At 37.7% G+C, this 27,416-nt stretch overlaps 1 protein-coding gene across 1 annotated transcript; it reads left to right on the top strand.

Annotated features, from left to right (window-relative positions):
* Positions 1-8,556: 8,556 nt before the first annotated feature.
* Positions 8,557-27,144, top strand: LOC150094567 ((3R)-3-hydroxyacyl-CoA dehydrogenase-like). The gene is made up of 2 exons (XM_090412274.1): positions 8,557-8,773; positions 26,486-27,144. Exons 1-2 carry the CDS (start codon positions 8,614-8,616, stop codon positions 27,079-27,081), a joined length of 756 nt encoding a protein of 251 aa, XP_090268400.1. The 5' UTR covers positions 8,557-8,613; the 3' UTR covers positions 27,082-27,144.
* The last annotated feature ends 272 nt before the right edge of the window (positions 27,145-27,416 follow it).

Raw genomic sequence — 27,416 nt, forward strand, 5'->3', positions numbered from 1 at the left:
AACATCTCCACGCCTTTGAATTTGTATCTATGGATGCAGATTCAAAGGCGTGCTTGAATTTGTACTTAAAAATAAGATTTATCCGAAATTTCGTCGTTGTAACAGATTTATTTTTTGTACAGTTAAAAGCCACAACTGTATATCTGAGAATTACTGTTGACAGTGCAAGATACATATCCTAAACAATAATGCCATATGCTCCAACCAGAGGTCCCAAAATATCAGGTTCCAGCGATCTACTTTTACACTTAGGCCATCGTGAAGCAAGTTTGTCATTTTCCAATATTGTGCGTAGCCGATTTTGGCAGTCACGAAGGGACGTTCATGGGTGAAAATTGAGTGGGCCAGTTTCTAGATGAGTTGTTCGCTGTCAGAAATACCATGAAATAAGTAAAAGATGGTAGGATCCTTTGGACTATCAAAGTACAAAAATGTTAGAATGATTACTCACAGTTTTCGCCGATATTTTATTTTGGAATATATCTGTTTGCTAAAACTTTCCATCCTCGAGTTGTGTTTTATGGACGGAATATGCTTCATCTTTTATGACCTGCTAGCCGTCCTATTTCTGAATAGAAATATCTTACTATTATTCTAAGGAAACTGCCGGTATTTCATAAGGGTTTCTTTCCTCATAAGTTTCACGCAACCGATTCTCTGAATTATTGCAGGTTCATCCCTTATAAATCATCTTTTCAGCCAGAATTGATGAACAAGAAATCTGAACTGCTGACTTATAAGAGGGACGATGTGTATGTTTTGCAGTACGCTCGTTCGTTTCTTCATAGATGTCTTCCTGTATTTTGAAGTCATTGCGAAATAAAATTATTTGCTTATTATTTTAATGGCTAATATAGACTACTTATCTAATTAGAATTTGATATGCAGCCTATAATTTTACCCTATAGAAACATACATTTCTGATTAATTATAGTAAAAAATATTAATATTTACTTATGAAAAAGGTAATGAATTTTTTGCATCTTTAAAATCACATTGAAACATCTCATTATACGTGGATAAAATATTCTGATCATTTATATATACTATGCAGATTTCTGGTTAATTTTAAATCATTATATAAATATAATGATTTAAGATTACAACATTGTGGTGCCATTTCTTAAGACTATAGTGAAATTATTAGGAAAAGAAAAAAAAATTAGGGGAACGAAATCACTGAAATCCAATAATTATTTTAGAAAACCGTATTTTAAAAACCACACCCATAATCTCCCAAACCATTACTGCTGATTCCATATTCAAAGCAAAGGTCCCACACTTGCCTTCCACATGATATCCCTAGGCATTCCCGTGACTTCCACGACTGCTGAGCTCTATCGCCTCACTACCCTCATTGCCACCCTGTGTTTTCTAGAATTCCACCAAAAATCAAATATTTTTTTCCTAAAATTACCGATAATGCCTTGCTGGAACCAACTACGGAGGGCATGACACATAGGAATCAACACTTCGCAGTCGAGTACCAACAGCTTATATCTCAAGAGTGGCGCCTGACGCCACTAATTCCCTCAGTTTAGTGACCTATAATCTTCTTTTCTTAAGAACAGCATATCAAGATCTCTTCGGAATAGTCAACCATTTACAACTTTATTAAAGAAAAAAAAGTATATATCTACTGAATTCTGTGAATCCCAAAGAACAGGAACAAATTCTGCTCCTGTCACTGTTATGAGTATTGTTAAATGCCTTCATTTCAACACATGCGATATTCTTTTTCATTACACAATGTTGAATACATTTGAGGCTAAAAGCCACTTTGCAAGCGTAAAAACAACTCATCTTTCCCTCTCTACCGTGAGGCGGATTCTAATCTTTTCACCGAGCTTCGAGATAAATTTAAAAATACGTCGTTCAGTTTAATAGAGAAGGGGCTTCCAGCAGTAGATCTTCAGAGAGCTCCACGCAGAGGTGTACGAACGTCATGGCATTGGCGCAATTGTTGCAAAGAGCTTCATTGACTTATTTTAACGGTTATCGAAACTGTCACACTCAAAAACAAAGCATGGAACTAAATCTTGAGTCCAAATATGGTATTTTCTTCATTCCACTTCAGATCTCATGACGAACAATGAGACATTACGTCACCTGAAACATTTGCCAAACCCTAATAGTGAGATCTAAACCCCACCACCGGTTTATTGCAAAAGCAGAGCTCCCATTCTGCTAACCGAACTACAAATGACTGAATATTATTTGATCCCCAAATATAATTTAATAATACAGCACTTGTACAAGTTCAGAAGAGTATAAATCATTATCCTCACTAATCTAAGTGTTACATTAAGGGATTTCGACCTTTCTGCTATTTGCTGTAAAAGTTCCGTTTTCGGAAACTATGTTTTGGAAGCTATAAGAAAAGATTGCAACGCTGGTAGCTTTAGCTTAAAGTCCCACCCAATTTCATTTTCATTCATTCTGTTGTCTCAAGCAGCATCACTTAATTTGGAAACATGCTTTCTTTGTATTATTTTTGGAGCTTCCGAGCCTTTTGGGTGGAAAAACCCGGGTTTGAATCCCATCTATGAGTGAGGAACCTTTATCAAGTGCTTTCATTCAAACGGTGAATTATCCGGGCTCATACGGATGTCAATGATTTTATTTTCTCTCGGAAACTCGGGTTTTCCGTCTCTCTCTGAACATCTAAACCCCCCAGATGCACATACTCATTATACAGACAAAGGACACTTGAGGAATAAGGATTAACAACCCGATTCCGTTAGATTTGGTTTTGAATTCCTGTACGGATCTACGCTTAAGCGTAAATCAGAGAGAGAGAGAGAGAGAGAGAGAGAGAGAGAGAGGAGAGAGAGAGAGAGAGAGAGAGAGAGAGAGAGAGAGAGGAGAGAGAGAGACGGAGAGAGCTGAGAGAGAGAGAGAGAGGAGAGAGAGAGAGAGAGATGAGAGAGAGAGAAGAGAGAGAGAGAGTAGAGAGAGAGATGAGAGAGAGAGAGATAGAGAGAGGAGAGAGAGAGAGAGAGACGAGAGAGGAGAGACGAGAGAGAGAGACGAGAGAACGGAGACGAGAGAGATTATTCATCTGTTTTGTATTGTTTTGTTTAGTATATTCTTCTGTTTTTCACAGTACACTAGATACCACAAAGCGAGTCTGATACCTGATCACTGAATCTAACATTCCTGTCTGTATTAGCATTTCAACATTGATAGGAATTTTCAACTTACTAGCAGACCGTCGTGTATCTACTGGTGCCTTGCAATTAAAATTTCGAAGAAATTTATTTCTTTTTGAAATTGCAATAATTAATTTAGCCATATCCACTTTACCTTCATTTGAAATCATTTGCATTCAGCTGATTTGTAAATCTTTAAAGAATATAAAATATGCTAAATTGCTTTGTTTGTACTTTAAAAATTTAAACTTTTCTAATAAAACTGCTTTTACTCTTTGGCATGATATATCATTCTAGATACTCCCTTCCTTCCTTCCTTGTCACACTTTCCTGAATTCCCGCCTAAGGAGTGTGATAGGTAAATACTGTATTACATCTTTAAATTGCATTCATAATGTTAATAATCACTTAAATTTAGTCATTTTGTCCATATAATCATGTTGGTAAATATACTAATAATTTTCCATGAACATGTTTGTATGTAATTACATCTCTAACTTAAAAAAGACAGACAAATCATCTCCACTTACCCCCCCCCCCCCCCACCCCCCCCCCCCCCCACCCCCCCCCCCCCCCACCCCCCCCCCCCCCCACCCCCCCCCCCCCCCACCCCCCCCCCCCCCCACCCCCCCCCCCCCCCACCCCCCCCCCCCCCCACCCCCCCCCCCCCCCACCCCCCCCCCCCCCCACCCCCCCCCCCCCCCACCCCCCCCCCCCCCCACCCCCCCCCCCCCCCACCCCCCCCCCCCCCCACCCCCCCCCCCCCCCACCCCCCCCCCCCCCCACCCCCCCCCCCCCCCACCCCCCCCCCCCCCCACCCCCCCCCCCCCCCACCCCCCCCCCCCCCCACCCCCCCCCCCCCCCACCCCCCCCCCCCCCCACCCCCCCCCCCCCCCACCCCCCCCCCCCCCCACCCCCCCCCCCCCCCACCCCCCCCCCCCCCCACCCCCCCCCCCCCCCACCCCCCCCCCCCCCCACCCCCCCCCCCCCCCACCCCCCCCCCCCCCCACCCCCCCCCCCCCCCACCATGGAAACCCATATTGTGAGTCTCAGTTCTGAATAGTTTTTTGCAAATTCGTTTTCTGGTCTAATTTTACAACTTCGCATTCACGGTGTCGACCGAAGAATGGCGATTTTTGCATGTTATCCTTCATAGCAGCCTACGGTCACGTTCGGGGAGTATTGTGGTCGTCCACTGTGGATGGTACTTGCAGTTGACTCCCTGCGCTTCTATCGCACTGTAATATCACTGAATGTTGACCTGATTAGAATGGCACAATTTGTCAATAATTTAGCGAACATTACAACGCCTCCTTCAGGGCCTCCCTTAATGAGTCTAAGGATTCCGTGGAGTAGCCCGTGATGATGATGATGATGATGATAATAGTAATAATAATAATAATAAAAAAGAGTAGTTAGAATATCGATAATCGTCAGGATGTTATTGAATAGTGTAATCCAGTATTTCTTTAGGCTTCGTATGTTAATGTGTAGTATGGTGAGTTCAGAATTTTTGTACAAATTGGCTATCCAATTATTTAAAGATTTGAAAAACAACACAGTGAACATTTTCGTGCTGAATATGTTCGGCACGATTTATTGCAGCAATGTTAGCATAAAAAATGGTGTAAACTTTGCTCTTTATAAGATGGATGGGGGGGGGGGGGGGAATTAGGGACCTACACTGGGAGACCGGTTAGATCGGGTTCACATAAGATTACATGAATGCTGGTATGTTCGTCCTTTCGCATAAAGACCTGTGAATCCTTAGTTCAATAATAATAATAACCTTGTTCCATTTAGTTAATTTTTTATTGTTTTATTTGGATATAATGCCAAGTAAACTCCATAAGCTCATTGTAATCAGTGGCACACTCAGGATTTAATCTTGGGGGGGGGCGCAAATTGAGTAGACGATTTGAGAATATACACTACGCATTACATACGACCTATGACTGAGCATCTGCAGTGATTGCCAATACATGATACCCATGATCTCTGGCCCGGTGGGGCAAACAAAGTATCGCCCGAGCACTAATTCGTTCGCCTTGCCTTCACAACGGCCGTGATTCCCCAGAGCCAGAGGGTATTCTCAACTTATGTGACCGCTAATCCCGGGAAAAAATTGGGGGAGTTGGGGAAAGCAATGGTGAACTATCCTGTAAAAATCTCACCAGAAATACTTTGTGGGCAATGCCTATAAAGTTACCTACGGTCGGAAACGACTGAAAGGGATAATCAGATCAGAGATAGAAATAGAAGAGACGACACAACATCAAAAAAAAAAAAAAAAAAATCAGCTAACGCCTTTTTATTCCCGTATATACAGGGAGTAGGCGAGGCCGTTTTTAGCCCTATCTGAGTGGGCAGTTCAATCTCCACTGGTACCCAATCAGAGATAGCTGGCCCAAGGCTATCACTAATTAAGCAGCATGCAGTGAAGAGAGACGGCTCTACAGGTGCCGCCATCACGTGTTCCCTAACCCTAATACTTGTTAGGGTTAGGGACCACGTATTTCATGTATTTCACTATTTCATGTCTGAAATAATGTAGGTTCTATGGTCGATTTTCTTGAGTTTATGGGACGAAAAACCCGAGTTTCCAGGAGAAAAAACCCGCTTGCCATTGCCAGAGATTGATTAACTGGGGAACCGGTCGAAAAAAGGCTTAGAAAAATTTCCTCTAGTCGCCGACTAGACTCAAAACCAAGTCTTCCTTCATGCGGCCAAGCGCCGTAGTGTGCAAACGCGACAGTCACTGAGCTACACAGGTTTCAACACAACATAAATTAAAAATAAAAATAAAATAAAATTTTAATTAGGAAAAGATTTTTTAGAAAATTTTCTGTTTTCTTTTTCTTTTTCTTTTTGCAGAGGCTCCTTGTCTCCCTCTCTGGGTGTGCCAATGATTGTGATCATTGAATAGATTTAATGATTAAGAAGTCTGTGCTCAGTGGCATCGTTTTTCAATGTGTCTTTTTTCTTCATAGACTTCAGTTCGAGTCTAGTCGACGACTGGAGGAACTTATTCTAAGCCTATCTTCGACTGGTTCCCGAATTAGTCGATCCCTGGCATAAGCGAGCAGGTTTTCCTCCCAAAAACTCGGATTTTTCGTCCCGTAAACTCAAGAAAATCAACCGTAGACGCCACATTAATTCAGACAGTTACATATCCTGTTAGGGTTAAGTACCAAGAGATGGCAGCACTTTCTTTCCGGTCTCTTCATCAGCGGCGGCTTATATTAGTGATAGTCACTGGTCAGCTATCTCTGATTGGCTACCGGTGGAGATTGAACTGCCCACTCATTCCCCAAAAGCTAGATAGGATTTAAAAGGCCTCGCCTACTCCCTATAAGGGAATAAAAGGCATTAGCGGATTTATTATTATTATTTTTATTTAGTTATAATAATTAAAAGCTAAAAGTTATTTTTATTATATATTTAAACATAATTCAGAACACACGCAATTTACAGACAAAAAATACTAGTTGTGGTAATGGTGGAGGTGGGCGGTAGATGGCGTTGATTCGTAGTAGAGGTTCGGTGTAGTGGTTGAGACAGTTGTAGGTATCCTCCCGCGATGAGTCTTTGGACTCCTTGGAGGTGTCACGAATAATAATAATAATAATAAATATCAGATTTTTTTATAAATAACATATAATAATCAATTATAATTGCAATTTTTTAAATTATAATCTATTCATAAATCATGCAATAAAACCCGTAATACCTTTTATTCCCATTATAGGGAGTGGAGGGGGGGGGGCATTTCATCCCTCTTATTTTTTCTATAGAAAACGAGGGTTAATTTCTTATGCATATTAAGAGGATACATATTAAGAGGCTTGCAAGAGGATACAATTTTGACAATTTGTTTAATAGCAGTTTCTGTTCTTAGATTCTGTGTATAATATAAAAAGGAATTTGAGAGGTTTATCTGCTGATGGTAAAATAAATAGTATTATGAGATTGCCAAATTACCATTTACTGTCAGATGTACTGTTAAATATCGCTGTCCCAGAGATTAATGCATCTGATTATTTGCAATTCGTGAATAATGACAAGCGAATCCATAGTGCAGTTGAAAGAACGATGGGATATTGCGCCCTTCGGTTGGAAGAAACCTGAAATCGATTCTCCTCGTGACGAGAGGGATCTTTATGTGGACTTTTCAAGGAGAGCTAGTCAACTTCATATGGATGTAGGAAAGTTTTGCAACCTACATACAGGTAAATCGGTCAGAGATCACACGTAATTTACAGACAAAAATATACTATTAGTGGGCGATAGATGACGTTGTGAATAGATGATGAAAAGCGTCGTGTAAATAGTGAACTGTATGGAGTGCTGTCCCCCCCCCTTCCCGCGACGATCCTTGGAGATGTCATGTAATAATAATAATGCTCTTTTTAAAATCAGAAAAGCTGAGAGGAATGGCATAGTGTGGACAGTAGATAGTGTGGTGTAGAGTGCCCTCCCCAATGAATGCTTTGACTGTATTATCATTGTACTTGCACCTTCATGGAGTCCGAAGACATCGTTGGAGATGTAACCTATCCACACAATCTATCATATCATATGGAGGTATCATTTAATAATAACGATAATAAAGAAAACTGCTAGTTACTGCCGATGTTTACTGCTAAATACGACGAAAACTACTACTATCCCCATGTGATCGTACTATACATTGTCTCATTACTAGGATCGCATCTGTGTTCAATTGAATTAATCTTGTCACTAGACAAGCACTATTGTGCCTCAACTAAATTCATGAATATGTGGAATTAAAACAAACAAACAACAACAACAACAACAACAACAACAAAAATGTATACTATGTTTGAGATACAATTTTGCCATCCCTCATACTTGCTGATCTTTGGCATTGCCTTAGTTGCTTAGTGGGTTTCTACAACTAAGTAACTTTCCTAAAAGTCCTCCTTCTCCTCCCTTATTTACAATACCACGTCTTCAATCTAAATTAAATCTTATCGATGGGGATCGCTTCATTACTGAGCATCGTATTTTCTCTTTAGCTTCTAATATAAACTTTTTTTGGGGTGACGCCTAACAGGTTTTACTGAAGTGTTTCTGTGAAACCGTTCGTAGGTCCCTGCTTAGCGTCTTGCCAAGAATAGTCGATTCATGCTGAAGGGGGAGAAAGAAATGAAGGACGTCCGGATTGGTTGCCAACACGCGAAATCACGTGCTTTATAGGTAAAATTTTCCAACTGTTATACAAGCAACATAGTTAACTACAATAATCATAAAAGAGAAGTTAATTTTCCGACCGGTAATAATAAACAACTCATCCCACTATACGGACTGATTACCCTATTGTCGGAATGGATTCTCCTTTTTCTGAGATGCGCAGAAGTGTCGAAGGATCTCTAATCGGTGGGCGAACTGTATAACTGGTTTCGTTTACAACGTTTTTTACTGACTTTATTGTTCATCAATGGCTTCACTGTTGCTGGCTGGGAAGTTAGCACTTGTAACAGGCGGCGGAAGTGGCATCGGACTTGCGGTGTGCCAAACATTTGCTCGCGATGGAGCCAGAGTTGTTGTGGCTGACATCAATGGCAATGCAGCGCTTAAAACACTTCAAAATCTTCCAGGTTTGATGTATAAATTTCAGATTTTTTTCCCCAACTAGTTATTTATTACATAAGATGCACTTTATTAGCTTAGAATCACAATTATTAACGGTAAATTTAAAATATCGATCGCATTACTGGGATTGCTGCATGATCTTATTACTGCTGTTGATTACAGTGCTTTGTACGCGGGAGCACTGAGTAACACTAGAATTATATAAACGTATATAATAAGATAAATCAAAACGATCATGTGATAGTAAATAGGAGATTAAAAACCAAGAATCGGAGCAGAAACTTCAAACAAAAATGGTCGAAAATTATATACTGTAAAATCATTTAAGTAATGAATTCCTTCTAGAAACACATTATTACATGATATCTCCAAGGACACCTCGTGGAAGGGCGTTCCACCGAATCTCTATCTATACTGATAAGTGCCTCAGTAGCGCAATTAAGAACGGTGTTGTGACCTTCAATTTGAAAAGAACTGAGTTCGATTCTCGTCCTGACGAGAAGAATCTCGTGCATTTATGTAGTGACTATTTATTTAGCTATGACATAATAATAATAATAAAGACACATATTTGTGCAGACAGTGTAAATGAGACAGTTAGTGTACATATACAAATAATAGGTAAAAATCCACTAAAAATTTTAAATCTAGTTCAGCTAGCCTTTCCAGAGCTGAAGGATCTGCCTCAAAAAAGTCTCTTAGGTTACCAGGGTAGGCTGTTATGCTGCACTCCTCCACAGTGTGCCGGATGGTTTGGTTTATGGCCCTAGGGGGTGTAGATGATCTTCCCCACTTGTGTAACTGTCTGCACAGATACCATGTCCTGGGCGTATCCTATTTAAGCATTTCGATAGATGACGTGGAAGCTCAATCCCTTTGGGAAGGATATACTTGTTTAAGTCTTGTGCGATTTTCTTTCCAGGTTTCTAGTCATTTCGAATTAACGTTGAAATCGCTATTTACTAGTTATTCAGCCAGTATTAGTAGAAGCTGTTGGGAGTTAAGGCAGTTTATATGTGGGAGTCTTCATGTACTGGTAACAGGGGATTGCTATTTATTTTTTGTACTATTTTATGAGAGCATCTTGTCTGTACAAGTTCAGTAGTGCAATGTTGCTCAAAGTTGGAAGCCAGTAGAGGGGAGTGGATTTGACACAGCCTGTTATTGTCATCATAGCTGCATTTATTTGTGTGTTGATTTTCTTGATATGAGGACTGGTTAGCCATACTGGTGAACAATATTCTGCTGCAGAGTAGACTAGGCCCAAAGTGGAGCAATGCAGTGTAGTAGCAGAAGAACCCCGTGTAGAACGACACAGCAGTTTTTGTATAATGTTATTATGGGTTCTAATCTTTAAAGAGACATTCTCTTGATGTCTTTTGAAAAATAGTGTGCTATCCATGGTAACATCCAAATATTTAGGGAAATCTGGTGTTGCAACATTGTGTTGTTAAAGCTGACCTGGAGTTTCCTTTTTGCTAATTTGGTGTTTAGGTGAGAAGAGCTAACCTCAGTGTTATTGAGGTTTGGTGTTAGTCTCCATTTAGGTCATTTATGGGAATATCTTCAGTTACTTTGATGTTCTTATGTTGGGTGGTGATGGCTATATCCATCACCATAAGCAAATTTTCTTGACCTAGTTGTCGGTAGATCAGATGTATATAAGTTTAATAAGACTGGTGCTAATACTTAGTCCTGCAGTAGCCTGTCATTTGGCTTTCTCAGTTTGTTCCCAATAAGTCATATGTTGGACTGGCACAGGGCTGTCGCCAGATTAGATCACACCCTGAAGCAAACAATTAAATATTACCCCTGATGGATTATAAGACAAAAATATAAGAAAATCTCCAATTGCTATTTTGTTTTTATTACAAGAGAAACATTAATGCAAAACGATTACATAATAATCTTAATTAAATGTTTGCTCTATGGAGATCACACAATAAAACTGTTTATGAGCTCTTCTAAATTTAAATTATAAGCTATGCTGCCTCTGTCGATATAGTTGCTAGACCAACCAATCTTTCTTGGGTCATTGCTGTTTGCAAATAATTTTTAATCATTTTAAGCTTGGGAAAACTTCTTTCCGCACTTGCTACGCTAACAGGAATTGTTAGCGGCACCTACCGCATATGGCTGAATGAGTGCCCTTATTAAGCTGCGCCGTGAGACAGGCTTCCTCTATGCTACACCCTGTCGACGGTACTGGATTTGCAGTATGACTTGTATCAGCTTGTATAGCAACCCTTCTTTCCATTCTGTGTCGTACGCAGCACTAAGGTCAATAAACACAACAGTTTTCAAAAATCTTTGAAAGCCTTGCCTTAATGTGGGTAGTAATGCTTAATACTTGGTCCATACAACTACGTTGAGCCCTAAAGCTTGCTCAACAGGGATAATTTCAGATATTTTTGGCCAATTCTGAAATCACAAGCTATAAAATCACCAAACAGTTCTTCACAAGGACCACAAGAAAAGAAAGCTGGGTGCTAATTTCTGGATTTGCCAACTCAACATTGAAGGAATCAGCTTTGCTAATAGTCACTATCTCTCAAAAATCCTTCAAGAAAATTAAGTTGTTATTCAAGAGATGCACACAGATAATGAACAATAATTGAAATCTAGGGAGAAGAATTGCAGGATATGATATACTAGGAGCTACACATCACCAAGCTCATGGCTGTGCAACTTACGTATGCAATAATATAAAGATGTTCACTTAATATCAGCACATATTAATCAGAATATACACACTATCATAGCAAGAATTGAAGATCTCATAGTGATTAACATCTATAAGCCTGCCCTGGTAAAACGGCCACCTGAAGTAATTCCCATATTTCCACATCCTACTATTTATTCGTACATGGTAGTAATATCGAACAGTTGGAGGATTAAGTAAGGTAGATGGTGAGTTATAGTATTACTGTGCAACGATGAGTTCTTGGAGGTATCACTTAATAAAGATATACTTAAATTAACCCTTTTCAACAAGATAAAATCAGCTTATTAAATTATACAAATATACAGTAGCTATATGACCAAAGAATTAACAAAAGCCAAGATAAAATAGGAAAAAAAACCAATGATATTATATAAAAGCAATAGCAAATCCAGCAGCAAATGAAAGTGCCTAGAAAAGGCCAAAACATTTATTAAAAAAAAAAATTATTAAAATATGGAGTGATTGAAATTAAAGAAATAATCAGAATTAAGAAAAATGTAACATACCACAAATAATTAAATAGTAAAAGATTATTATTAAGAGTACAAGATGAAATAAAATACAGGAGATTGAATCAAAGATTAGAGAAAATATAAAATGACATCCACAATCTTGGTTTCTAATTCAAAAGAAGATATGTGTAAACTAAGTCAATGCATCTAAATACAGATTTTGAGAAATACTAAATCTGATCCGTCCAGTTAACTAAGATTTCCTAAATTTCTATTCAAAATTATGCGCTTAATTATTTAAAAAAAATCTGCTGGCAAACAGATAATGAAAATGATAGTTACAACAATGGAACTAATAGAAATTAGTTATATCAATATTTTTATTATTATTATTATTACCCCAAGACCTCATGGAGTCAAAGACTCATCTGAGAGATCCTTTTATCACACACATCTCATCTTACTGTGTCTTAAACACACTCAAACTCCTTGCAGACACCGCACTCACAGGCAAGGCATTCCAATCATTTACAACTCTGCACGAAAAAAACCTGCCTCTCACTACCCTACTCGCACCCTCTTTATACAGCTTCCACGGATGACCTCTGGTTTTCCCCTGATCTCCCACTATTCTCTGTAGAACTTCTCCACCATTGATCCTATAACAACCCCCTTACCAACTTGTAGATCTCTATCATATCTCCCCCTCTTCCTCCTGTCCACCAGACTCTGCAAATTACATCTTCTCAATCTTTCCTCATACTCGACATTCCAGAGGCCAGAGGTCAGTCTCCTTTGGAACCTTTCCAACATCTCTTCATCCTTCTGAAAACCCGGTGACCAAATCTGGGTACAATAGTCCATGTGCGGCCTAATCAAAGCCTTATACAATGGAACAGGAATCTCCCTACTTCTATACATCAGTGTCTCTGCATCATTCCCAGAAGCCTTTGTGTTGTCTTCACAATTTTGGCTATGTATCCCCTAAATTTCAGATCCTTATCCACTATCACCCCCAGATCTCTTATTTCCTCTACCTCCAACAATATATTCTCACCCAGCATAAATTCTGCATCCCATCTTTGTTTTCCAAATTTTAAAACCTTACATTTTGCAACATTGAGCTTACATTTCCATGCCCAATCACTCAATTTATTCAAGTCTTCTTGTAAGGCCACAACATCTTCACTACTCTTTATGGTTCGTCCCAACTTTGCATCATCTGTAAACAACTGAATATTTCCATCCAAATCTTTGCCAATATCATTAATATACAAATTAAACAGTAATGGCCCTAAAACAGACACCTGAGGCACTCCACTAGTGACTTTCCTTTTCCTGGATATCGCACCCCCCCATACACAACTTGTTGATACCTATCAGATAGCCAGTCTCCAATCCAATGCATTAATCTAATATCCAATCCCATCTGCTTTAGTTTGACTGTCAACTTATCATGAGGTTCTCTATCAAAAGCCTTTGCGAAATCCAAGTATATTACTGTGTATCCTTCTCCTCTGTCCAAGGAAGCAGTCACTTTATTGTAATAAGTAAGTAGATTACTAAAACATGACCTCCTTTTAGCAAATCCATGCTGTCCATCAAAGATAATACCATTGTTGTCAACCCAACTCTGGATCCTAGTTCTCACAAGCTTCTCCAACAACTTAACCACAACACCTGACACACAGATAAGCCTATAGTTTGATGCTTGAGTTTGATCACCTCCTTTATGAAGTGGCACAATCTTGCCCTCCTTCCACTCCTTAGGAACTTGACCAAGTGCAAGACTCACCTTAAAAAAATATGTCAAGGCAGGTGTCAACTCCCTGGCACATTCCTTCAGAATACGCAGCGATATATTATCAAGTCCCACAGTCTTATTTACATCTAGTTTACTCAACTCCCCAAACACCTCTTGCTCACTTACAGTCCATCTCTCCTCCCCATCATCAACTGTTCTCAGTCTCTCCGTGAAGTGACATTCACAAGATTGAAAGATCTTTATGAACTGCTCGTTAAGTATCTCCACCACACATTCTGCAACAGCTGTCTTTATACCATTTTCTCCAATCAATGTCATCCTTCCATAATCATTCTTTCTTTTGCTGGCTACATATCGAAAGAGCTCCCTAGGATTCTTTTTGGCCTCATTAGCTAACTGCTGTTCATACCTCTCTTTAGCTACTCTCACCAACCAAGTCACCCTCCTTACCTGGTCTTTGTAGACCTCATGAAATTGGTTAATTCCACTTCTCTTATGCTGCCTCCACAATGCCCTTTTTCTCTATATCGCATGCTTAATCTCTTTATTCATCCATCTCACAATATCTGAGAATGGGTTGATAAAGAGGTATCATGTTTTACTAACTTATGTACTATACGAAGGTGACAAATACCTTGGACAGGTATTTGTGCATGAATGGGCAAGGTAAGTGGAATTGTCAGTTCAATATTCGAAGGTGTAATGTTTTGAAATTTGGTAAGCAGTAATGGGATGCAGGGTATACGCTTGGTGGGGAAACTTTAAAGGAGGTATAAGTGATGAGAGATCTTGATGATAAGGATATGTTGGAAAGGGTCCAGAGAAGATTCACAAAGGTGGTCAATGGCCTTTTGAAATGTGGAGTATGAGGATAGATTGAGAGAACATAGCAAAGCCTCATTAATAGGAAAAAGGAGGGGGGGGGATATGAATGAGACATATAAGCTAGTCAGGGGTTGTTATCAAGTTGACATGAAAGAGATTTTTCTTAGAATGGGAGAGGGAGGGGTAAAACAAGAGGCCATCACTGGAAACTGTATGAGGAGGGTGTGAGCAGAGGAGTAAGGAGCATTCTTTGCATGGAGAGTGGTTGGTGAGTGGAGTGCATTGCCTGAGTGTGTTGTGAACATAGACACATTGAATCAGTTGAAGGCATGGTTGGATGAGTTGTGTACAATAGTATACCTCCCACAATTAGTCTCTGACTGCATGGAGATCAGTTGTTAGTAAACTCGATTAACAAAACCATTTCGTCTCCCTTATTTCTAATGCATTTGTAAATAAACAAAGCAATTCACTTTTAGGTCTATAACTTTTCCTGCCCACACCCAACCATTCCCAAACACCTCTATCACCACTTACCCTTCTATCTCCTCAGACTCAACCACATGCTGTACATCCCAGGCCATCCTATTCCCATACTGACCATCCTCATACATTCACTACTACTTCCAACATCTACTCTCCTTAAGTTGCATATCCCTGTCTGCCCTTACTCACTCCCATTTCCTTTTCCATTCAGCATTTTTATTCTCTCATTATCTCTTGCACTACTACTATTCTCATTTACAACCACTCCAGTCTCACCAGTTTCTTTCTTCTGATCTTTTTTCTCTTGCTTTCTTTACTCTCTCACTCGCATTACTCATTGCTCTTCCTTGCAGGAAGTGTCTCCAAACTCGCACCAAATCCATTTAAATGCAACCTGTCACTTTTATACATTTCCATCCTTCCCCAGATGCATCCCACACATTTTCAAACTCCACTCCCTTCTCCTCATAGAACTCTGCCAACATAGCATTCATGATCTCTGCTCTCCATCTTAAGTCACCATTATCATACCTTGGCAACACACTACCTTATTAAGATATTTGCTATATAAAACTTATCTATTTTTAGAATTTTACTTTCATGTTTATATGTTAGCACCTTCATGCCAGGATGTGTTTCACGTGAGTTGCATCTCATGCAGAACTAATCAAAACCAACCATATGATTAAAAAAAAAAAAAGTGACTGTGCTAAAGTAAAGCTGGCTAAATTGTCAAAATAAAGACTTGGAGTGCATTATGTAAATGAACTGGGAACCCTTGAAGTGGAAAAGAATATAGGCATAAAGATCTCTAAGAAATGGGCAAACGATGAAAGTACCCATTTTTCCAGAAGTAGACAGCAGCAGCTACTGTCTTTAAGAAAGAAAATTCAATTAAAATTTTTAATTAAAAGGAAACAGCATGGCATAAAGCTACTTGCAGCTGAGAATGAATCCCTTAAATCTGTTTTTAAGTTTATCTTGTGAAACATTCATCATCATCATACGTATCAAGGATTTAGGCTAGTATGGCCTGTTCCGGCCTTAGAAGTCATCGTTTAAGAGGACGTCCTGGTTTTCTTTTTCCTAATGGCTTGTACTTTAAGGCTTGTTTTGGTAATCTTTCTGTTTTCATTCTTTGAACGTGTTAAAACTTTAGTAACAGAAAATATTTTTGCACTGCATATAAGGTAAAAGCAAATCATTTTGAATGAGAGATTGATCAATAAATATTAAATGGTGTTGACACTGGTCATATTCTTCATTCAGTTAATGCTTGTATTAATATCTTCAACATTAGTTATGAAATGAGAAAAATATTGGCTAATAAATAATTATGCCAAACAGTAAAATTTCATTGAAGAATTGACCACATTGAGTTACAAATTCACTTTGTGTGCTTTTGAACATACTTTGTTAGTAACATACTTTGGACTTGATCGAATCAAAAAGTGTTGCTGCAAAAGTGATATTTTATTCTCTGCTCAACTGTCTTCAATCATATGCTATTACGAAAAACTGCAGGGTGTCCAAAAAGTATCTTTACAACTTTTCTGCAATATAAACAGTTAACCAGGAGATGTAGAAATACTGGGGTTGTCTCATTTTACAGGGAAACTCATTAAGGTTTTGTTTTCTGAATCTCTCTCTCTCTCTCTCTCTCTCTCCTTTCTGTCAATAAACCAACAAAAAAAAAAAGTATGGTGTATTGAGTGGTTTATTCAAACAAAATCTGATATGCAGGTGCAACGAAGGTTTAGAACTCATTATAAACAGATCATCTCCATCAAGACCAACGAGTTTGTTATTTATGGAAACTGGAAGTGTGGACTACAAGAAAGGAGCAGGGCAGCCTCAAATGTCTGAAGAAAATGTCAAGCGTATTTGAGAGGCTTCTGTTCAAAGTCCATGGAAGCTGACAGAAACTGTATCATGTGAGTTACCAAGTGATGAAGTCTTGCAAAATGCAGTTCATGAACTTCATTTTGCAAGACATCATGCACTGTTAAACAGAGCCCTGTTTGACAACCAACAGTATAGCAGTGATGCCTTTGCAGTTTCGAGTCACACAGAACCAGAATTCCACTCATTTCTACAAAAAAATAAATAAATAATCAACACCCTACATCCTTGTATTATTACACAAGAAAAAAGAATCATCGAAAGATATTTTCTTTCTAGATGTACAATGCAAACAAGATAGATCTATTTTCCCTTCTGTCTATCGAAACCTAACTTTTACAGGTCACTATATTTGCAATACATTAGCCTACCAGCCATCTCAAAAATATGGCATCATAAAATCATTAGTAACTAGAGCATATAACATTTGTTCTTCTTAAGAATCTCTATAACTGGAAATTATCAAGCAAACAGCCTTACTAAATGGGAATAATCCAAGAATAACTTGCAAAATAATTAACGATTCTCCTAGACAGCAACCCAGACAAGAAGTCCATAGGACTCCTATACCATATATTAAAGGCATCTCTGAATGGATGGCAAAAATTATAAAAAAATATAAACTTATTGCTACCTATAAACCCATCAATTAATTCATAACCTCCAAAAGACAAACTCTCACCACTAATGCTACCTGGCACATACAAACTACCATGTTCTTGCAGCTTCCCTTACTACAGACAAATGGGAAGATCTGTCAATAAACACATTTCTGAACATTTAAAAATCACAGACTTCAAAATCTTGCCTGGCACAGCATGGGATTGAAAATATACACAGGAAAATTAACCACAGGATCCAATGGGAAAACACCAAGCTGCTACATAAATCCCATACATAAACATTTATACAAAGAAAGTGCTGAACCCCTGTTTCATCAACCTAACCCCAGTTGTGATGACCATCTTACTATTCCTAACATATGGGAAATTGTCATCCTGAGCTGTATTCAATCACTTTGTAATCTCTAGTTGTTGTTTTTGTTGAACTCATATATTTTAATTTTATTTTCAGCCCACTACTTTTAACCTATGAACATGCAACTATATACATAGAGAGATTCCAATTTAATGCATGCACTCTGTTTCTTTATTCAAATTCCTTATTGTTATTCACTGTATGCACTATCTTACAAAATATAAGATGAAACGTCTGTTAATAAGTTTCATTCTTACTGTAGTATACGTGTAATTTTCTAGTTAGGTATCAATAGGTTTAAAGCATTTATTGACAAACTTTGTCATTTATAGCAACCCTTAAAAAAAATAAAATAAATAAAATAATAAAAAGCCAGAGAATTGAAAGCGTGTGCAAACTTGCTTGATATTGAACTATCAAAAATTGGAAGTATTTTAAGGCATTTGATGGTAACATCAAGTTTCTGGTCTGTTTTGGCTGTTTGGAATAACTATGAAGCCTTTATCATTTATAAGAAGCAAAGAATGATTCATATTGAAACCATAAAGAAAGATACACATATGAAGGTCTTGAGAAGAAAAAAAAAAAATTACAAATACAACTTTATATTAGACTTAGTGCAATGTGTGATGCTCTTTCTTCAAGAATTATCGGACTTAAGTTTGGAATTGCAGAAATGCAATATAGATCTCAACATAGCAAATAAATGGTTCTGGAGCAGTATTACAGAGATAATGCCAAAGCTGCTGAAAATCTATGATTTTCAAGGAGTGTCATTTCCAGGACACATTATAGAAATTATTCTCCAGTCAGTCCAATAGAAAGCAGACTGTTGGATAGTAAAAATGCTAATTTAGCAGTGTCAGAAACATTGGCCTGAAGATATTGCCTCTCAAGTGACATTTGTGACAGTGAAATTAGAGAATTGCCAATTAGACTTCACTTAAAGAGATATGGTTTGTGGATTTCGGAAATGCCTAACTGGATGGTTTAAAAACAACAACAACAAAAAAAAAAACTGAAGAATTTGGGCGAATGGTCTTAATATGATTCCAATCTCAACAGCGAACGTGAATGAAGATGTTCACAAATTATTCTGATCTCAGTCCAACCATAGCTTTGTTGATGACATATTTTTGTCATTTCTTCACTGCTCTTCGTTAAACTTGTTGGTCTGCTGCTGACACACTTCGGTCCTGCAACATACATAAAATTTATGGCTGCTTAAGCAACATCATTCAGCAATAGACACAAATAGTAAGGAGAGAAGTTAATATATTGTGCCGGGTGAGAAGTTAAAAAAAAAAAAATGGAATTTTTTATGAAAGTTATCATATACATTTTATTTATTTTTATATACATTTTATTTATTTTTATATACTTGTACAATCAATTTATGCTTAATGTGTATCATATATTAAAATTTATGTGTATCATATATTAAAAACATTATCACACACTATGAAGTAACAATCTCAGTAAATAATTTTTTAGTTTTCTTTTCATATCCTTTTAATTTTCAATTTTTGTTGTGCTAGTAAACAATGAATATCAGTCAGACTCATCATGGGAAACCCAAACCAACTATTATATACATAAAACCTATCCTACCTACCTCTCCTTAAATTTGTTCACTATCAGAGAACTCAACTATGTCTGGCAATCCATTCAACTTATTCATCATGCTATGTGCACACCACTACTAAGTACACTCTTACACAACTTCCACAGATGACCCCAATAAATGACTATTTGTCATATATTGAAAATTTTCCTTTGCATCAATTTTATATGACCAGTTTAATATTTTATAAGCTTCTATCATGTCATCTCTTATTCTGTCTATTAACTAAACTTTGTAACCCACATATCTTCAATCTATCCCCACAGGGAGCATTCCACAGACCTGTCACCAGCCTTAGTCACTAATCTCTGAATCTTCTCTACCACCTTCTGGTCCCCAAGAATCCCAAATGACCAAAACTGTGTGCAGTAGTGAAGATGTGGCAAAATCATAACCCTATAAAGGGAGAATAATAACCCTTTCTCTAATTATCAACATGTTCTTCAAAATACAAGTAATCTTTTGAGCTATTTTACCAACTTTTGCAATATGCCCTCTGAACTTTAGCTCTTTGTCCACCATTATCCCCAAGTGCCTAGCCTCATCAGTTTCCCAATCTAGTAGTACCATTAATGTGCTACACAGTATGTAACCTTTTCAACCTAGAGTGCATATCCTTACATTTTGCAACATTAAATTGACACAATGCCAATTTATTTAAATCAGCTTGCAGGATATTGACATCACTTATATCAACTATTGCTCTCTCCAGTTTTGCATCATCAGCAAACAACTGAATATTTCCCTCTAAATCTTTCCCTATATCATTGATGTATACAAATTAAACATTATTAGCCCTGGTATAGAATCCTGAGGCACTCCATTAGTCACCCTCATTCTCCTAGATTCCACTCCACCATACACTCTGGTGTCTGTCTGTCTGTCATCCCCCCCTGCCCCTCCTAATCCCTGGTACTAGCTTCATATCTATTCCTATTTGCTCCACCTTTTTAGAATATGGAAAACTATGGAATACGACATGGAAAAAAAAAAAACAATAGTTTTCCATGCGGTATTCTGTAAAATGTCTTTGCAAGGCCCAGTAATATCATGGTTTAGTCATTTTTTAATCCAATTCCACTGTAACTTGATTATGAAATGTGAATAAATTATTAAGACAGGACCTACCCTTTACAAAACCATGCAGCCTATTATTATTATTACCATGTGGTATTCTGTCAAATGTCTTTGCAAGGCCCAGCAATATCATGGTTTAGTCATTTTTTAATCCAATTCCACTGTAAATTGATTATAAAATGTGAATAAATTATTAAGACAGGACCTACCCTTTACAAAGCCGTTCAGCCTATTATTATTATTATTATTACCCCAAGACCTCATGGAGTCAAAGACTCATCTGGAAGATCCTTTTATCTCACACACACACACACACACAGCTCATCATACCATGCCTTGAATACATTCAAACTCTCCCACTATTTTCTGTAGAACTTCTCCACCATTGATCCTATAACAACCCCTTACCAACTTGTAGATCTCTATCATATCTCCCCTCTTCCTCCTGTCCACCAGACTCTGCAAATTACATCTTCTCAATCTTTCCTCATACTCGACATTCCAGAGGTCAGAAAGTACCTTAGTCAATCGCCTTTGGACCCTTTCCAACATTTCTTCATCCTTCTGAAAACCAGGTGACCAAATCTGGGACAATAGTCCATGTGTGGCCTAATCAAAGCCTTATACAACGGAACAAGAATCTCCTTCTACACGTCAATGTCCTCCGCATCATTCCCAGAAGCCTTTGTGTTGTCTTCACAATTTTGGCTATGTATCCCCTAAATTTCAGATCCTTATCCACTATCAACCTCAGATGTCTTATTTCCTCTACCTCCCAACAATATATTCTCACCAAGCATAAATTCTGCATCCCATCTTTGTTTTCCAAATTTTAAAACTTTACATTTTGCAACAGTGAACTCGCATCCCCATTTTCGTGCCCAATCACTCAATTTATTCAAGTCTTCTTGTAAGGCCACAACATCTTCACTACTCTTTATGGTTCATCCCAACTTTGCATCATCTGCAAACAACTGAATATCTCCATCCAAATCTTCGCCAATATCATTAATATACAACTTGAACAGTAATGGCCCCAAACCAGACCCCTGAGGCACTCCACTAGTGACTTTCCTTTTACTATACTATGAAGTATTGCATCCCTATCTATCCGCTGTTGGATTTTATCTTTAACCAACTTTTCTAATATTTTAACAACTACTCCTGATATATTAGTTAGTCTCTAGTTTGCTACTTCTGTCTGAGAGCCATCTTTATGCAATCTTGTCCTCTTTCCACTCCCCTGGAACCCTGCCAGAGCTGAGACTTAGAATGAACAATTTCGTCAGAGGCAATGCCAGTTCTTTTGCACATTCACGTAGTACATGGACTGACATGCCATCCAATCCCATTCACATTGATATTTTTCAATATGCTAAACACCTCCTGTTCATTTACCTCAATTTTGATATGCATCTCTGTCAAATTAGCCAATGCAAAATCTCCACCTGGATGATGCACATTTGCAAAATTATCACTCAGGAACTCAGCTATTTATCTTGCATCTATCACCTATCAGCATTGTTTAGAGTCATCCTACCATAGTCGGAGATGAAGAATCACCAAATTATCTTTATGGGTACTAAATAAGTGATCATTATGGGTGACTTTAATTATCCAAACATTGATTGCGTAAAAGAGAAATCTCACGATAAGAATGAAGAGGAATTTATTGAATTGTTGAGACAACTTTTTCAAGCAGCATGTGAAAAAAGGGACTCGAGGTCCAAGAGTGTTGGACGTGTTCATAGTATCAGAAGGGGTCTCTCTTAAGAATATGACTATTTTACCATTAGGTTGTGACAGTGATCATGCTGTGCTTTCTTGGGAAGTATCTAACTATATTGATATTCCCATTAGAACAGGTTACATGCTCAACTGTAAAGCTAGAAATTATGATCAACTTAGGATAATATTCTCTTTGGTCCCATGGTATCAGTTACTGAATGAGAAAAATGTCAGCAATGCATGGAAATCTTTGAAAAAGTGTTTAAATGAGGTGATATCTGAATGTATCCCTGGTGTTAGAAGAATAAATAAAATGGGAGCAAAATGGATGTGGATCTCTTGCATACTAGAGGTGCACAAGAACAACATATGGAAAGAATGTCATGATAATAAGAGTGAGAGGTGTTATGAAATATATAAAGCTCAGGCCATAAAAGTAATGACTATTGTGCGGAAAGCTAAATCAGAGTATGAAAACAAATTGGCTATGCAAACTAAAGGCAATCCAAAAGAATTTTGTTATGTCACAAGCCAAAGAAAGAATGCATGTGGAAGAATAACCTTATTGAATGCAGATGATACCCTAGTGTTAGAAGCTAATGAGATTGTTCAATTAGTGAGTGCTCACTTTGCTAAGATATATCAACCAGGTGTATGTAAATTGGTGCATAGCACTACTGATACATTGGATGAAGAGTTAGAGGCACATGAAAATGAGGTTGAAGAGCTGTTGCATAATGTGGATAAGAATTTGTCAGTACGGATAAATGGAATATCAGCACATTTGCTAAAGGAATGTTCAGCTGAATTGGCTAGGCATTTCAGTCTTGCCACAGGAATGGAAGGAATGTATGATAGCTCCATTGTACAAGGGTGGTGCAAAAACTGATGTGTCTAACTACCGACCTATCAGTATCTTTTGGTGTGGTAGTGAAGATTTTAGAGAAGTTGGTAAGAACTTCCATACAGAAATGGGTAGACAAACAAGCTATGCTCTTCAAGGAGCAGCATGGGTTTACTAAAGGAAGGTCATGTTTTAGCAATTTGCTCATATTTTATAACAACGACATGGCCGAGTTGGATAAAGCAAATTGATACACTATGATAAATGTTGGAATTTGATAAGATAGGAAAGGCTGTTGCATCAACTCAAGAATACGGGATTGGAATATTAACTCTTGATTTGGATCAGTGGATGGTTAACAGACAGATATCAAAAAGTGGTATTCAGTGGGTGCGAATCCTTCAGATTTAATTTGATCAGTGGTGTATCCCATGGTTCAGTCCTTAAGCCATTGTTGTGCATTCTACATATTAATGACTTTAGGAAGGGTCTAAGAGGAGATATGCAATTATTTGCCAATGATGTGAAAATAAGCAGGACAATCAAGGATGCCATTGATATCTTACAAAATGGTTTGAATAGGCTGGAAATTTGGGCAAATGAAAGTGGCTATCAGTTTAATGTTAGTTTAGTGTCAAGTCAGGCATGATGAGATTTTCAGCTGCATGTTATATTAGTGGAGTTATGCAACAAGAAACTGAGGAGACAAGGAATCTTGGCATAATGGTGGATAGGAATTTGAAGTTCAAAGATCACATAGCAGAAGTTTCAAATGCAACTCAGCAGATAATTGTGATGTTGAAGAGAACCTTGACATGTAAGGATAACTAAGCCATTTTGCCTCTTTATAAGGCCTGGATACAACTACAAGTGGATTATTGTGCACAGTGTGGTCTCCTGCATTCGAAGAGGATAAAGAAGTTGTGGAAAGGTGCAAAGATAATATCCAGATTATGAGGACAGATTTTGAGTACGTGGATTACAGAGTGGTTAACATAAGAAAGAGGGGTGTTACGATAGAGGTATATAAACTTTTGGATGAATGTTATAGGATATCGTCTGATGAGTTCTTGTTATATGGAAGGTGGAGAGAGAACACAGGGGCATCCATGGAAGTTAAGTTTGTTTGCAACCAGAAAATGGGTAAGAGCTAGGTTTTTCTCTTACAGAGCAGTTAGTGAGTGGAATAGTTTGTCTTTAGGCAGTAATAAGTGCATTTAGTGTAAATGAATTTAAGAGAAGGTATGACAGTTGGTTTGGGTGATATATAGCTTCTCTTGATGAATCCTTGACTCCCTGGAGGTCTCAGATAATAATAATACTACTACTAATAATAGTCGTTATTCCTCTTACTTGCTACATAACAACAACAACAAAAAAAACTGTTAGGCTAACTTTGGCCTGCTGAGCTAATTTCTTTTATAATCTGATTTGGCCTTTCTTACCTTACTATTCGCCCTTCTTGCTTGCACTTTGTACTGCTCATGAGTATGCTGATCACCTTTTTTTATATATTCACCCCATAGTATTTTTTTTTTTTTTTTTTTTTTTTTTTTTTTTTTTTTTTCAGCTCTTGCTTTATATCTCTACTAATCCACTTAATTTTCATTTGGTTTATCCTCCTGACTTTGGGTATACAGTCTGATACTGCTTCTCTCGAACAATCTCTGACCACTTCTCATGCACTACTGACATTCATTCTTCTTAGTAGCCTCTCATAGCACTGCTCCAAGATGACTATTAAGTCTCTCATAATTACCAGCTTTATAGTTCAACATAAACCCTCTTTTGATGGATAATTCCACATGTTTAGCACCTTGGCTATTACCAGATCTAACACTGTCAAACTTTTGGTCCCCCCCCCACAACATGTTTCAGGTAATTATCCCTTAGCAACTGTATAAATTCCACTTCCATCTTGCCATGTCCCTTTCCTCCTTCCAGTGTATGTCTCCCATAGTTAAAGTCTTCCATAAGAATTATTTGACCTGCACTATAATTTTCTGATACATGACATCTACATCTTCCTGTGGACCCCATGGTCTCTAGCAGCTATCAACAATATATTTTGTCCAATTGGATTGGACAAAATATACCGTTGTCCCCCCAGACCTAAAAATCCTCTTTAACTTCTAATATTGTTGGTTGTAATTCTTCAGCTGTCTCAGCATTACATCACCCCCTGTTCTATTTCCTCTATCCTCCCTGAACACATACAATACCCTTTACGTTCTGTCTATTCTGTAACTATATCATTTTCTGTCAACTAGGTCTCACTGATGGCTATAATTTTTGGCCAAGTCAAGCTGACCAATGTCATAAACTTCTCTCCCTTATTTCTGATACTTCTGGCATTCATGTACATACATTTTAACATCCACTTGTACCCACAATTACCTTTTGTGTAATGTCATTATCAGCCATTCTAATTGGAAACCTGTGAAATCACAGTGAGAATTACATAATCATTTCTGTACACATGGTCATTTGTTACAGAGGTGGGATGACACATGCTTGATTGCATCCCCTCCCCCTTAATATCTTTAGTTTCCCTGGTTTTGCACTTACAAATTCTCACTAAACAACATTTTCTCTAAACATCTATCTAACTCAGAAACCATTTAAATGTCAGGCATATATAAGTCCTTTTGCCCATCAAATTCACTCATTGCATCAATAAACTGCATAATCTTGTCATTGACTCATTAGCAAATCATGGCCATTCTTCTCAACTCAATCATATGGAGGCACCAGACACAATTTTTACTTCCCTAGTCTTCATTTTTGCTTCTTTCAACAACTCTTTCATGTCTTCTTTCATTGCATATTTCTCTGCTTTCAAATCATTTGTTCCTGCCATAATAGTCATTTCTTTCAATTCTCCTTTCTGAAAACTGACAACTTCACTAACATCCTTAATTTTTGCAAATGGGAAACATTCTTTTGTCACTTGCTCATTAAGTATACCTCATATCATCAAATCTCCATACAATACGTTCTCCTTATTAATATGAGACATAACTCTCTGCGATGTTTGTTTTGTGAAGGCATTTGGAGAGTATTGATGTAGATCTCTCAGTCTCCTCAGTTTACTCAACTCACCACAATATTGTAGTACTTTTACTGACTTAAAACATCATTTTAGTTTGCTGTGGATTGTAAATCACAGCAAACTAAAGTGATTTTGCAATAAATTTTTTGCATAATCATAATTCAACCAAGAATGTTTGTTATATAATTGAATATTATTTATTTCTGAAACATGTTTTTAAGTATCATATTTATTTAAAATGCAATATTTTGATTTACAGATACTGAACGACATTATGCCAAGTCCGTGGATGTTGTCAGTAAGGATTCCATAGCAGATCTTTTGTCTGTTGTGCATAAGCATTTTTCTGCCATTCCAGATGTAATTGTCAACTGTGCTGGTATTACCAGAGACTGTTTTATGGTGGATATGAGCGAAGAAATGTTTGATGAAGTCCTTAGAGTCAACTTAAAAGGAACTTTTTTGGTAACTCAAGCAGCTAGCCAATTAATGATCCAGGAAAAAGTGTCGAGTGGTTCAATCATTAATGTATCCAGTGTTGTTGGTAAAGTTGGAAATCTTGGCCAGTGTAATTATGCTGCTTCAAAGGCTGGAGTTGAAGGTTTTACCAAGAGTGTTGCTAAGGAAATGGCAAAATTTAATATACGGTGTAATGCAGTGATGCCTGGTTTTATTGACACTCCAATGTTATCAACTGTTCCAGATAAAGTGGTAGAAATGATAAAAAAACAGATACCATTAAAAAGGACTGGAAAACCTGAGGAGGTAGCTGAAGCCTGTTCATTTCTGGCATCAGAAAGAAGTTCTTATATCACAGGTTCAATTATACAGGTGTCTGGAGGACTGTTTATGTAATGCTAAGATTTTTGAATTGTTACTTTATTTTTTTATCAAATAAATACCCATAATTATTTTTTATTAATTTTAAATGAAAGAAAAGCAAGACTAACAAAACATGATTTTTCTATATAACTCATAACAGCATTTATTTTAGAAACATCTTTTTTAGAAATGGATTAGCCCACTCTTGGCACTAATATTTTATTATTATTAAGAGAGACTTTCATGGAGTCAGGGACTCATCGAGGGAGGCCACATACTACACACACCAGCTATCATGCTAATTCTTGAATTCATTCACACTGCTTGCACTCACAACATCCAATAGCAATCCATTCCAATCACACACC

Source organism: Typopeltis vanoorti, chromosome 22 (assembly GCF_054136105.1).
Source record: "Typopeltis vanoorti isolate ZY-2024b chromosome 22, IOZ_Tvanoo_1.0, whole genome shotgun sequence".
Classification (NCBI taxonomy): Eukaryota; Metazoa; Arthropoda; class Arachnida; order Uropygi; family Thelyphonidae; genus Typopeltis; species Typopeltis vanoorti.

What these genes read in the sequence shown, in the direction of transcription:
- LOC150094567 (XM_090412274.1), top strand. Translation starts at nt 8,614, where the DNA reads ATGGCTTCACTGTTGCTGGCTGGGAAGTTAGCACTTGTAACAGGCGGC. An exon ending in AACACTTCAAAATCTTCCAG is followed by an intron (nt 8,774 to 26,485) that starts GTTTGATGTATA and finishes TTTGATTTACAG; the next exon opens with ATACTGAACGACATTATGCC.